This window comes from Alternaria novae-zelandiae (genome assembly GCF_023758075.1).
Source record: "Alternaria novae-zelandiae strain BMP 2774 chromosome Unknown scaffold_1, whole genome shotgun sequence".
NCBI classification, from domain to species: domain Eukaryota; kingdom Fungi; phylum Ascomycota; class Dothideomycetes; order Pleosporales; family Pleosporaceae; genus Alternaria; species Alternaria novae-zelandiae.
Genome location: NW_026056961.1, coordinates 1912440 through 1925179, shown reverse-complemented (window position 1 = coordinate 1925179; position 12740 = coordinate 1912440). Strand labels below are relative to the sequence as shown.

The following is a 12740-nucleotide window of genomic DNA, read 5'->3' as shown; positions in this document are numbered from 1 at the left end:
AGTATTTAACTTAGATTAGTATATCTAGAACTATATATATAATTATAAACCTTATACTACTTAGAGTAGTTACTACTATAAATATTCTTTTCTATCTTTATATAAGCTTAAGAAGACTTATTATTCTAAGGCGCTTTCTTTAATTAATATTACTATAATCTTAAGTAGAGTTACTACTATTTCTATTATATAAAGTAATAAAGTCTATCTTATAACTATAGAGAAGGTTAACTATCTATATAATATAATAGATTAAGAATAGATAGACACTATCTCTCTTTATATAGCTAGTACTAAGATTCTCTTTAAGAACTTTAAAAAGTTTAAAAACTATATAGAGAAGCTACTAATAAGTAGAGAGACTATTCTAGCTAAACTACCTAAAGTTCTTTACCTATTATACTATAGTTTTAACCTACGTAAAGCTAATAAAGTACTACTCTAGCGTAATAAGCTTAATTATTATATTAAGATCTAGCTAGACTCTAATATAGAAAGAATACTAAAACTATTATTCTAATACCTCTACCTACTTTTCTATAATAAAGTAAGAGTAGTAAAGCTATATATTAATAATATACTACGTAAGAAATATATTAAGAGAAGCACCTCTAAATAGACTACACTACTTCTTATAGTTAGAAAATCTAGTAGAGGTATCTATATATATATTAACTATTGTAGACTTAATACCTATACTATTAAGAACTAGAATATATCTCTACTTATATAAGATATACTTATAAAGCTATCTAAAGCCTATTACTTTTTTAAAGTAGACGTTATTATAGTATTTAATAAGATTTAAATTAAGAATAAGTATAAATACCTCTTAGCCTTTATTACGCCTTATAAACTATATTAATATATAGTAATACTTTTTAGAATATATAATAGTCTAGAAATATTCTAGATATATATTAATAACGTTCTATATAAGTACTTAGATAAGTTCTATATAGCGTATCTAAATAATATTATTATCTTTAGTAAAACTCTTAAGAACTATAAGAACTATCTTCTTAGAGTTATTACTTACTTATTAGATACTAGTCTACCTATAAATATTCTAAAATCTAAATTTATAACTTAGAAAGTTAAGTTTCTTAGGCTTATTATTACTACTAATAGTATTAAGATAGATTCTAATAAAATTAAAGCTATATAAGACTAGTAGCTTCTATAAATATTAAAAAATATATAAGTATTCTTAGACTTTGTAAACTTTTACTAATAGTTTATTTATAAGTTTTCTAACCTTACTAAACCTTTTACTTACTTAATAAGAGGTAACTCTAAGATATTCTAAATAATATCTAAAGTAGCTAAGGCATTTAATACTCTAAAGGTAGCTTTCTATAGTAATGTTGTTCTAGTCTATTTTAACTTAGACCTAAAAAGTATTCTTAAGATAGATACGTCTAACTACGTCTATACTACTATACTCTTTTAGATCTAACCTAATAAAAGTATTTACTCTATTACCTATCTCTCTAAGAAGATAATACTAATAGAGTATAACTATAAAATCTATAATAAGAAACTTCTTACTATTATATAAGCTTTTAAGAAATAGCGCCTAGAGCTTACTAAAGTCTCTAACTTAGTAGAAGTTCTTACTAATTATAGAAGTTTAGAGTACTTCTACTTAAAGAGATACCTAAACTATAGATAAGCCTAATAAGTAGAATTTCTTAAAGAATTTAACTTCTAAGTTAAGTATTAATCTAGAAAGCAGAGTATAAAGCCTAATAGTCTTATCTACTAAACTAGTAATTTCTCTAAATATATTTCTAATAATTATATTTAATACTAGTACTAGACTCTACTTAGAAATTACTAGTAGAATAGTAGTAGCTATAAAGTAGTTTAACTTATAAAGATTTGCTTATCTAATAATAAGTATAATATTCTCTCTATTCTATCTTTTATATAAGAGACTAGTAAAAAGACTTTACTCTTTTATATAGGCTTAGTTAGACTTACGTAACTATCTCTTTATAATAAATATAATTCTTATAATAATATAGTTAACGCTAATAACGTTTCTACACAAAATCTAATTAATTAGCTTTACTCTAGAGATATATATCTTACTACTATCTATAAAGCTCTTCTTAATAGAGACTAACGTATTCTATATTATCTTATAATAGAAGAAGTTAGGCTAAAGCTAGAAAATATTTAGTCTAGTAATAATAGTAAGCTTTTTATAAAAGATAACTATCTAATAGTACTTTTTAGTAAGAAGCTTTATACTTAAGTTATTAAGAATATATATAACTTCTTACCTAGAGAATATAGTAGAAGAACTATAATATACTAGTAGGTAAGCTAATAGTATTACTAGTAGAGTATAACTAATATAGTAGTCTATTTTATAAACTATTACACTATCTACTAGTAATCTAAGACTAATTAAGAAGCTAAATATAGCTTATTATATTCTCTTCTAGTATTTACGCGCTACTAGAAGAACATTTCTATTAACTTTATTATACTACTCTCTATATCTAAATAGTGTAGATAATTATACTACTATATTATAGTTATTATTAACTAACTATTTAAAAAGAAAAAGTTTATTACTATAGAGAACCTAGAAGTATCTATAGTTATTAATAAGTTTCTTAAATATATATAGAAAGAGAAAGATTATTCTAAAACTCTTATTAGTAACTATAGACGCTAGTTTATCTTATACTTCTAGCGCTACCTTTATAATAGAGTTAGTATAAGGCTAAAGCTATTTACTTTTTACTACTCTAAAATAGATAGATAAACTAAAAATACTAATACTAATCTTAAGTAATATTTTTATTTCTACGTTAATTACTTATAGAATAACTAAGTATAGCTATTACTCTTAGTAGAATTTAAGGCTAACTTAGCTATAAGCTTAGTAACTAGAGTTTCTCTATTCTAGGCTATAAAAAGTTATTAACTTTATAGTAGCTTAGAGTCTTTATATATTACTAACGCTTCTTCTATAACTTAAGTATAATAATATAGCGCTAACTTCTTTATAACTTATATTAATATAATATAATAGTTTCTATATAATAAGCTTATATAGTTATAAAAGAAAATATATAACTTTACTAATACTAACTAGTACTTTACTTCTTAATTTAATATTAGTAATTAGATTCTTCTTAATACTTATTATATTAAGACTAAGTAACTAGTAAAGTTACTAAATTATAAGAATATAAAGCTATACTAAGTTACTTATATAATAGATAATATAGCTTATAAATTAGATCTCTCTACTAGTCTAAAGAGCCTATTCTTAGTATTCTACTCTTAGCTTCTATAGCTATATAAAAATAATATACTCTCTAGCTAGTCTTACGCTAGTAATATTACTCTACTAGAGGTATATCTAAATAATAATAGTAATACTAAATACACTATTACCTAGGTACTTAACTTCTATATCTACTATATAATTAATCTCTACACTAGAGAGTATAGCTATTTATAATATAAGGTAGAATAAGTAGGTAATAACTAGTTAAATAACTAGTAACTATACTATAATTTATAAGAGAGTAAGAAGTTAGTCTAAAACTACTATAATTATAATCTTAGCTATCTAGAACTTTACGCTACTTTCTATAATTATAATAATAATAAAAAGTTTATAGTTACTCTACTCTATTTATTAGACCTTATATACTTAGAAAGAACTAGCTAGTTATTTAATAATTACCTTAGCTATAAAGCTTCTAAAGCCTACTAGATTACTAATTCTAATATATATTTCTACCTAACTTTAACCTCTATAGATAATAGTAGTATTATATCTTACTACCTATTACTCTTATATAGTTAGTGTTTCTTTAATAGCACTCTACTTAGCTTAAAAAGTACGTAATAGATATCTTTATTAAGAAGCTCTAGTTATTCTATATACGCTACTACAAGAACTTCTTATAAAGAAAGTCTCTACTTAATTAATTAATTTTTTTTCTTCTACACTACTAGCTCTTACTATAAAGAGCCTAGAGCCTCTAAGTATTAAACTTAGAGCTACTAAGTAGTATACGCTTAGTTAGAACTTTAAGTATTTTAGAGAGAAAACATATTATAGTTTAGAGCCTTATAGGTAGCCTATACGCCTACTTTATAAAGTATTTAGACTCTATAGAGTAGATCTTCTTCTCTACACTATAATAATATTATAATTTAATATTAACTTAATTATCTAAACTTAATATAACTCTTATACTAGTGTAGCTTTTAGTATTAAATTTAAGCTACTATTTATATCTTTAATAAGTCTTTAAATCTCTAATTTTACTATAAGCTATAAAATAAAGATAAGAATAAAGATAAGAATTTTATAAGCTAAAATTTTAGTATTTTATTACTTTATAATTTATAGCTTAGTTAGTTATAAGCTATTAAAAATATATAATTATATTATAATTCTTTTTACTATAATATAAGTAGATATTAGTATTTATAAAATAGTTACTTTACTACTCTAAATTTTAAAAGCTTTAACTACGCTAAAAGTAGTAGTGCTAAGAACTTAAGCTTTAGCTTATCTAACGCCTACACCTTTAAATATAAGATTTTAACTTTTTTAAAATACGTTTTTTTATATACTAGTAATAAACCTTACTTTTTTTAGACTAGCTTCTACTATAGAATTATTAGTTTACTAATAAAAAAAGTATTATAGTAATAGCTAAGTAGCTATTATAAGTAATAGGTTATTTAGTTAATTATTTAGATTATTTAGGTTATCTAGTGCTAGTATATTAAATATAAAGTCTAGATTCTTCTTAAATATCGCGAGTTTAATTAGAAGCATGTCTTGACGGTTGAACTTCGACTTAGTGTTCACGCTGGCTCCAGCTTTCAAAAGTAACTCGACGATCTCGATACAGTCCGAGCGAACGCCCTCAATCATAGCAGAAGCTGTTGTTTTCGTCTGCAAGGGATCGATGTAGCCTCTATCGAAGAACAACTCGACGATGTCCTCACGTCCATGCGTACATGCGATAGAGTACTGAGCGAAGGTGATGCGGGCTGCGGACCGGTTCCTATCGCATGATGTGTATGCTGTGTCCAACACGTACTGAAAGACGATCAGAGTCGACTCGCGGATGGCTTGCTCGAGCAAAAGGTTGTACATAGCCTTTGAGAAAGTGAGCCCTTCTTCTTTATACCAGGTAACAAGAATGGTAAGTATCTCCAAGTCGGAACATTCGAGAACACGAAATATCACCTCCATGAGACGAAATCCGTTCTTCTTCTTATACCGCCAACGAAACGGATGTGCCTTCAGAAGCTCTTGCACTTCTTCCGTTCGTTTTGGGTCCTTCAGAGCAGTGCCAAGATGATGTAGCATAGCTTTGAGAACGGGAATCTGTCGATCTGTGCTCGCTCGCTCAAGTGGACTTCCGAAAACAGGATGAGGGTCGTAGTTGCTGAGTGATTTCATCACAGTTCCAACAAGATCATGATGTCCAAGGCTTGACGCAGCTATAAGCTTGTCCATTTCTCCAAATGGTATGTGAGAGAGGAAATCCCCGTAGTATGCATGTTCATCAATCAGAGCACAAAAGACCGTGCTAGCCGAGGTGGGGTGACCTAGTTTATCGCAGAGATCCCGCCTTAATACTTCTTTCTCACTCTTCTTGGTGATTTCTAGCTCTTCTGCAAGGTAATCGACCATGTCATTGATTCTGTCGGGTAGATAAGGCTGGGCCTCCAGAGGATCCTTGCTGCGGTAGTAGAGATAGAGACCAAGATTCCGAGAAAAGATCGTGTGTAGTGAACGCCAAGGACGGAAGGCTTCGATGGACTGTTTTGCGAAGATGTCGAACGTTATAGCTGCCTTGAATGTGCCTTTACTCGGTCAGCTTGCGCTCGGAATATGAGACCTCACCACCGTTGTACTCACGACAGACCCCACGGAGCTTCCAGGCTTTGCCGACACCAGCGATAGAAACCAGCTCGTGGGCGACATTCTCAAACACTTCCGGTGGGAAATCTAAGAGCGGCATTGTAGCAGACGGTATCGACGATAAATCTTTGGTGCTTCTAGCCTGCGAGGTGCTGACGTTAGCTTCTTATAAGAGATTAAGGCCGCTGTGGTACCTTTGTAGTCTGTATACTTGCTTTTGCGCGCTTCATGGTGATATCCCCGCGTTAAGATCGCCTCAGTGAACAAGTCGGGGAAATGAGGATGAAGAGAAAGTTGGAAGAGGAGTACAGTAGTTGCCGTGCTAGATATACTGCTCTAGTCTGGCGCTAGCGTAGTGGTTGTACTCTTGATAAGAGAGTCGTCTCGGTGGGTAGCAAGGTACCCAGGTAAAGGTAGCAGTGATATATACACGTCCCGTACAGCTGTCCGGGTAAGCCCAAGTAGCCAGTGAACTGGCAGGTGATGTGCAATGGTCAGTCCTGCACCTCGTCCTCCATGTACTCCTGCAGCAGGTCCTTGCGGCCGGCGTACGGCGACGGCTCGACATACGTGCCCTGGAAATGTGCCATCCAATTCTCTCCTACTCGCGCCGGCGTGCTTTCCCGGTCGACTGGGATTGCCGTGTTGCTATCACAGACGCTCAAGTCGCCTATGTCGAAACGAACATTTCCCTCGCCTTGTTGTATCCCTCGCATAACGCGTGTGAACGATTCAGAAAAGAAACAGCAACTGTCCAGGAGGCTAAGCGGGCTTATGGGACGTGGAGCGAGCGATTCGAGTGTTCTTTGCCACCTGGCATCTTCGAGCATTTGCTCAAGGAGAGCGAGCGTGCTTGCAGTGTTTCTGGAGTGGAAGATCAAAGACAAGCGATCGGGAGACAATCTCGATGAAAGAGCCACGGCTTCCTCAAACCACCGCATGAAGGCCTGAGATACGCGCACTCGTTCTATCTCTCCGTCGATGTCCCAGACTTGACCATCGTGGTATTGATCTACGAGTTGCTCGAAATAGGGCTGACCGATCTTACTCGTGATGGCCATAGTCTTTGTATCCACTTGGCGACGAATACTGATGCGGGGATACTGTTGCAAAATGCTGACCAGACCCAGGCCATGGCACTCCGAATATGCTATGCTGGCGTGGGCTTCATCGAGTACAATCTTGCGAACAGCGGATAGAACGCTCGGGTCTAGACCGTTGAGAAATTGTATGGCAAGCGCAGCTGCGGAGAAGTAGCGCTTAATGGGACCGTCCTCATATATGGGGCTATCACTCTTTGATGAACTCCAGGAGATGCATTGTTCTTTCAGCGAGGCGATTTCTGCTGGGTTGGGTATCATCCAAGGGTCAGGGGTCCCAGCGAGCAGTGATGCTACATTTGGCTGTTCAGGCCGCTGCCCAAGGACTTCGTCATCTTTCCAAAACTCCCACCACCTTCTTGTCCCCTTTCCCCGGGACAGCATGAACTTGACGAATCCACGATGAGTGGAAGGTGGATGACGCCAAAGTCTCCAGTCAACCACCATTTGCAGGGGGGTCGGTGCAATCGTTTCATGACCTCCGCGAAGGCGGTGAAGCAGCGAGAGACATTGGGGAAAGTCGACTCCGGCATGCTCAATCATATCTTCGGTGATGGCTTTACGAACCTTGTAGAGTTGGTAGGCGGTCTTTATATGAATCCATTTGAGAGCGATTGCAAAGGACGCGGCTCTATCGCTCGTCTCACGGTCGACCCAGCCCGTCCGAAAAGTGACGGTATTCTTTTCAAAGATGACGGGTCTTAACTCGTGGGCTACTTGACTGCAGGTTTGCATGAATGAGAGATCGATCGGGTCGCCGTTGGCTGTGCGTAGCCTGCGCGTGCGCTGATTATAGAGATAGCCGCCATCCTGGGCGGCATAGTAGGTATAAATCTCATCCCGTAACTCTCGAGGCAGATCGAAAAACCCCAGCATGGCAATGTTGTAAGTGGTGACGGGTTGCGGGATAGGTTGAGTGTTCTGATGAAATGGGTGAGTGATGATGGACAACTAACGAAGGAGCGAGCCATGGACCCCACACATGTCGCCAAGAGGAAGCGGTAGCGAGAGCGCTCAACCATGAGCTGCGCTGAACGAAGTGAGACTAGCGACATCGCTGTGCCAAACAAGACCGATGCATAGCCCTGGAGAGCACTGCGTTGTCTCTGTGGCAATGCGTGCAAGTGCAAAATGCACGAAGATTGACCGAGACAGTGTCGGTTGAAGAATTGATTCGCGTGCCAACACACCTCAACCGGCATGACGTCTCTAGTGTATCGTAGATAGCCCAAACGCCGTAACAATGCAGCCTGTATAAGGATAGAGACCCATGTACACCATATGATACATTCCGTCATTGTAACCCATCCGTCTCTTCTGTTAACCCGCTCATGATGCCATCACCTGAAGTTGGCGGTTCCTGGCACGTCCTTGATCTCCTCAAACTTGGTGCCCATCTTCACGACGCTGTATCTTATCAACCGCGGGTCCAAGCTCATGGTTCGCCGTAAAGCGTGCTGTGCGCGGGCGCTCGCATCGAAGCGCATGATGAAGTGGTGGCCGTAGTGGTGTGTGGTTTGCAGCTTCTTCGCTGGCTTGGGGAGGAGGAAGGTGCCCCAGTTGGAGACGCCACGGACTACGCCTTGTTGGTCGAGGACAATCTTTCCGGCGGTTTTGGCGATTCTGGAACATATCGGGTCAGCGTTTGGCTGGGGGTGTTGGAGGGCGAATTTACTCTTTAACTTCAGAGAGGCGGCCGGGCCGTACCTGCACCTGTTAGCATGTACTCTTGTGATCAATGCGACGCTCCTCCTACCACTCCGATCATCTCGTACAGCATCTTGCCTCGTTTGCGCCGTGGTGTTGCTGCCGTCGTGCCTTCCGTCGCGAAAAGTGTTCGAATGCGGCCAACCTTTCCGTAATCGCGGAGGAGCTCCACCAATGTCTTGGCGCGTGTTATCACCTCTCCAGCGCCCGCAACTTGAAGCTTCACACCCACACACATTCTGCTACAATGGTTGCCCGGACTTCAATCGCACGCGCTGCGCGCCAATTCACCTCCGCCGCCGCGAAGAGGCCATCACCATTCGTCTGCCAGAGGTGGCAGCAGGCGACTCAGAAGCCACGGTTATTCTCGGTATCTGCCGCACGTACGCACATCTGAAGCTCTGAGAAGCAATTGAGAAGCGAGCATGAGTCCTGACTGAGCGCAGTGAAGGAGAAGAAGTACACCGAGGACCATGAGTGGATTGAGATGTCTGCAGACGGCAAGACATGTATGCGCACCCTCCCCCACATCCCCACATCCCCATACGCCCTTACTGTCCAAGCGCTCTGTGACTGACACATCGCGCAGGCACCCTAGGTATCTCCGAATACGCGGCTAAGGCCCTCGGCGACGTCGTCTACATCGAGCTACCCCAGATCGAAATGGACGTTAGCGAAGGCGACGCCATCGGTGCTGTCGAGTCCGTCAAGTCTGCCTCAGACATCCTCACACCTATCTCTGGTACCGTCGCGGAAGTCAACTCAGCGCTGGAGCAGACTCCAGGCAATGTCAACAAGGACCCCGAGGGCGAGGCGTGGATCGCCAAGATCACCGTGTCTGGAGAGCCAAGCGGCAAGACCATGACCAAGGAGGAGTACGCCGAGTTTACTGAAGAGTAAACGTGCGGGAAGGAGTTTGAGGGAAGGAAGGATGCATGGGATACAGGCACCTAGGCGCATACTTCAACATGAAATGCGAAACTTCAGTCAGAACTTCACTCTGCGCGTACCGGCCATCGAGATCGTCGTACTTGCGATGATGACTGCAGAGAATTGACAGCAAATAGGATCGCATTAACATCCCAGGAATTTCGTATATTTCTACTCCAAACGATCCTCCTCTTCCCATGCTGTTTCCGACTCCCCAATCCTGTCCACAGCTTCAGTCACCATCTCCGAAACCTCCAAATACAGATCACGAAAAGCTTCCTCCTTCCCTCTACCCCTGCCCTCAAGTATGATCTTATCATCAACGACAAGATACATGACGTATGTGCTGTCGCGCGCAGGGCGACTACCCATCTTCCGCACACGAAAATACACGTCCGATCTGATATCCAGCTGAGGGAAGTAGCCTTGCTTATATAGCCAGGCCATATTCGCTCCTCAAGAGGTCAGTAAACATACACAATATTTGAATACGGCCGATCAAGCGAAAAGCGAGGGAATTGAATGCGCGGGTCATGGTAAGGAGGGAAATACTCACTGGTCAAGCTAACATCGGACTTGGAGACCCGAAGCAAGAGCTCGTTGAATCCAATGGAGATGTCTTGTAGCGACAGATATTTGCGATCTGTATCTTGTTAGTTGATTTCGCTCTCATTAAAGTGGAGTTGGAACCAACGTACCGTTGGCATGCCATAGCCTAGTATCTTCGCGCTCTGCGACTTCCTCCGCTGACTCGGTTGAAGCAGATGGCGACTTCAGTGGGCTTTTCATGGATTCCGAGGGTTTCTCTTCTTTTCCAATACCCATGGAGAGGGCGACGTATCCCAGCATGGTCGTGGGAGGGAGCATACACAAGACGCATATCGTAGTTAAAATCATAGCTTGGTGTTGTAGATTGATGCACCAGAAGGCTTGTTGGTTTCGAAAAAGCGAGGGCTGATGGTGAGTGCACACTTCGCTTATATATAACATCCAGCGCTTGATGTCTGGCTGTCGCTATGCGAACCTTGGGAGAGATGTTCAGGAAGCGAGAGTAGCCAGGTTATGTCTTCCACGCCCCAGAGACGACGGGCCAACCACACCTTCCGCAATTCATACGACCCATGAACAATTATATGGTCTCGAATGATAAGTATGGGAACTCTACAAACTTCTTCCCAGTGTCCCAAGGTTCACGTACCTCAGTCACATTACGCTTCTAACCCTTCGAAAAAAGCATCTAAAAACACCCGCCCGCACCAACACCTCGATAATCCAGCTAAAGATCTGCAAGCCGCACCGCCGCACACGTTCCTGAGGCTCAAAGCTGATCCCGAAATCTCATCAAAACTCCAACATGACGAACGGCAAAGCCATAACACCCGGCGAAAGCGCCCTCACTACAGGCCCAACTGCAGATCCCAATCGACCATCATCTCCAAGGTCCTTGGTATCAGAATTGAGAGTGCTGCTGGGAGTGATAGATTCCCGCCCGAAGCCCACTTTCGCACAATCGCAAGTCGCAGTCGAACTCAAATCGGCATTCTCACGTTATTTTATCATCTACGACGACGACGATGATGATGACGAAGATGATGGTGATGTGTGGCTGGAAAAGAGCATAGGTGCGCAAACTCCCGCCCCATTCCGACTCACATCCCGCTATGCCGTGGCACTGTGTACTTCCCTCAACACGACCAGCTAACACGAAAGCCAGAGAACCTATCTTTTCTCGCCGTAAACAATCGCTTCCCTCCCAGCCTTTCGCTGAAGGACTATGCAAAGATCGACGTGTTGACCTCTCTGCGGGGTCATGATCAGTATGCCATGCTCCTAGTGCACGAGAATAAGGTGTTGGTCGAAGGACAAGCTGGCGAACATGGGAAAATGGCCAAGGGCTTGTTCAAGTCCATTGCGATGGAAGTTGGGAGGGTTATTAAGGAGAGGAAAGAGATGGGCGAGAGATGGGTCGGCCCGTGAGAGAACAAGGGGGTTTGTAGAGAGGACTGAGATGTTGGTGTTGGATATAGTGTGCATTGAAGACTTATAGCTATATACATACCAAACCACCAGTTGGATTTCATCCTCCGCCGTCCACATTTCCCTTCCTTACACCTCACACGTTCTACCAAAAATCTATCCAGTCCACACATTGGGTCCAGGGCAAGTATACGTAGTAGCCTTGCTACCATACGTATCAACCATGATTCCTGGGTCACTCTGCGCCGCGTATCCGGGAATGTTTGCCAAGTAGTCACCACTCGGGGAAGCACTGCCAGAACCCGTGACTTCAATTTGTGCGCATTCAGCATAGAACTGAGGTGAGTTGGCCTGATGAAGAGCAAGAAGCTCGTGACGAACGAGATAGTTGCCCGGTGCGAGGGACGCGGGGACCTTTGACTCCCAGTACAAGTTCTTGAGGACCTTGGCGGTGCCCCAGCTGCGGCCCGAGAGGGGAGGTGCGGTCATGCCTTCTTGGTCGATCTAGCCAGCGTCGTTAGTAGGAGATTTGAATGTGTCAGACTTGATGATGTGTGTACCTTGAACCACTTCTTTCCAGAACCGTCGCAGCTTTTGAAGTCGCCAGAGCACTTGTACATCCAGACCATAACAGGCCCTTGCTCGTGTGTCCATTGCTTCCAGTTTGCGCGTATCTTCCCGCCGGCTGCTACCTTGGCGGAGAGGTCGGCTGAGGTGCCGCCATTGCACATGACTTTCTTGTCGTTGACGCTCAGGGTGGGGTTGTAGTCGGGCCATTGGCGTTGAATGGTCTTGGGTGAGGAGGAAGGTGAGAAGCCTTCGTAGCTGAGATGGAAGTTAGAACCTTGTCTTGATGGTACTGCTGAAGTTGAGGGATGGCTTACCCGGGGTATGTCACTCCGTCGATGACATAGCTGGTGACAGCGCCGTGGGCTGCGGCTTGGGCTGCGAGGAGCGCTGTGGGTAAGAAGACGTTTGAGAACAGCATATTGAAGGCGAATAAATGTATGCTTTGAGGTGTGATATGATCTCCATCCCGTCTGCACCCCAGCCTTATATACTCGCATCGTTGCAGCATTGCCCTGCCTCAACGCCCACCACTA

At 40.9% G+C, this 12740-nt stretch overlaps 5 protein-coding genes across 5 annotated transcripts; 1 reads left to right on the top strand and 4 right to left on the bottom strand.

Annotated features, from left to right (window-relative positions):
- Positions 1-6417: 6417 nt before the first annotated feature.
- On the bottom strand, positions 6418-7284 carry J4E88_000618 (uncharacterized protein; the record flags this gene model as incomplete). Its single annotated transcript, XM_049394292.1, has 1 exon — positions 6418-7284. The coding sequence occupies one exon, from the start codon at positions 7282-7284 to the stop codon at positions 6418-6420; it is 867 nt and encodes a 288-aa protein (XP_049260121.1).
- Positions 7285-8363: 1079 nt separating this feature from the next.
- On the bottom strand, positions 8364-8803 carry J4E88_000617 (uncharacterized protein; the record flags this gene model as incomplete). The annotated part of the gene is made up of 3 exons (XM_049394291.1): positions 8364-8646; positions 8699-8730; positions 8780-8803. The coding sequence occupies 3 exons, from the start codon at positions 8801-8803 to the stop codon at positions 8364-8366; spliced, it is 339 nt and encodes a 112-aa protein (XP_049260120.1).
- A 174-nt stretch (positions 8804-8977) lies between these two features.
- Positions 8978-9630, top strand: J4E88_000616 (uncharacterized protein; the record flags this gene model as incomplete). The annotated part of the gene is made up of 3 exons (XM_049394290.1): positions 8978-9113; positions 9177-9239; positions 9320-9630. The coding sequence occupies 3 exons, from the start codon at positions 8978-8980 to the stop codon at positions 9628-9630; spliced, it is 510 nt and encodes a 169-aa protein (XP_049260119.1).
- A 201-nt stretch (positions 9631-9831) lies between these two features.
- Positions 9832-10509, bottom strand: J4E88_000615 (uncharacterized protein; the record flags this gene model as incomplete). The annotated part of the gene is made up of 3 exons (XM_049394289.1): positions 9832-10085; positions 10217-10303; positions 10359-10509. 3 exons carry the CDS (start codon positions 10507-10509, stop codon positions 9832-9834), a joined length of 492 nt encoding a protein of 163 aa, XP_049260118.1.
- A 1284-nt stretch (positions 10510-11793) lies between these two features.
- Positions 11794-12625, bottom strand: J4E88_000614 (uncharacterized protein; the record flags this gene model as incomplete). The annotated part of the gene is made up of 3 exons (XM_049394288.1): positions 11794-12141; positions 12198-12462; positions 12522-12625. The coding sequence occupies 3 exons, from the start codon at positions 12623-12625 to the stop codon at positions 11794-11796; spliced, it is 717 nt and encodes a 238-aa protein (XP_049260117.1).
- Between the last annotated feature and the right edge of the window lie 115 nt (positions 12626-12740).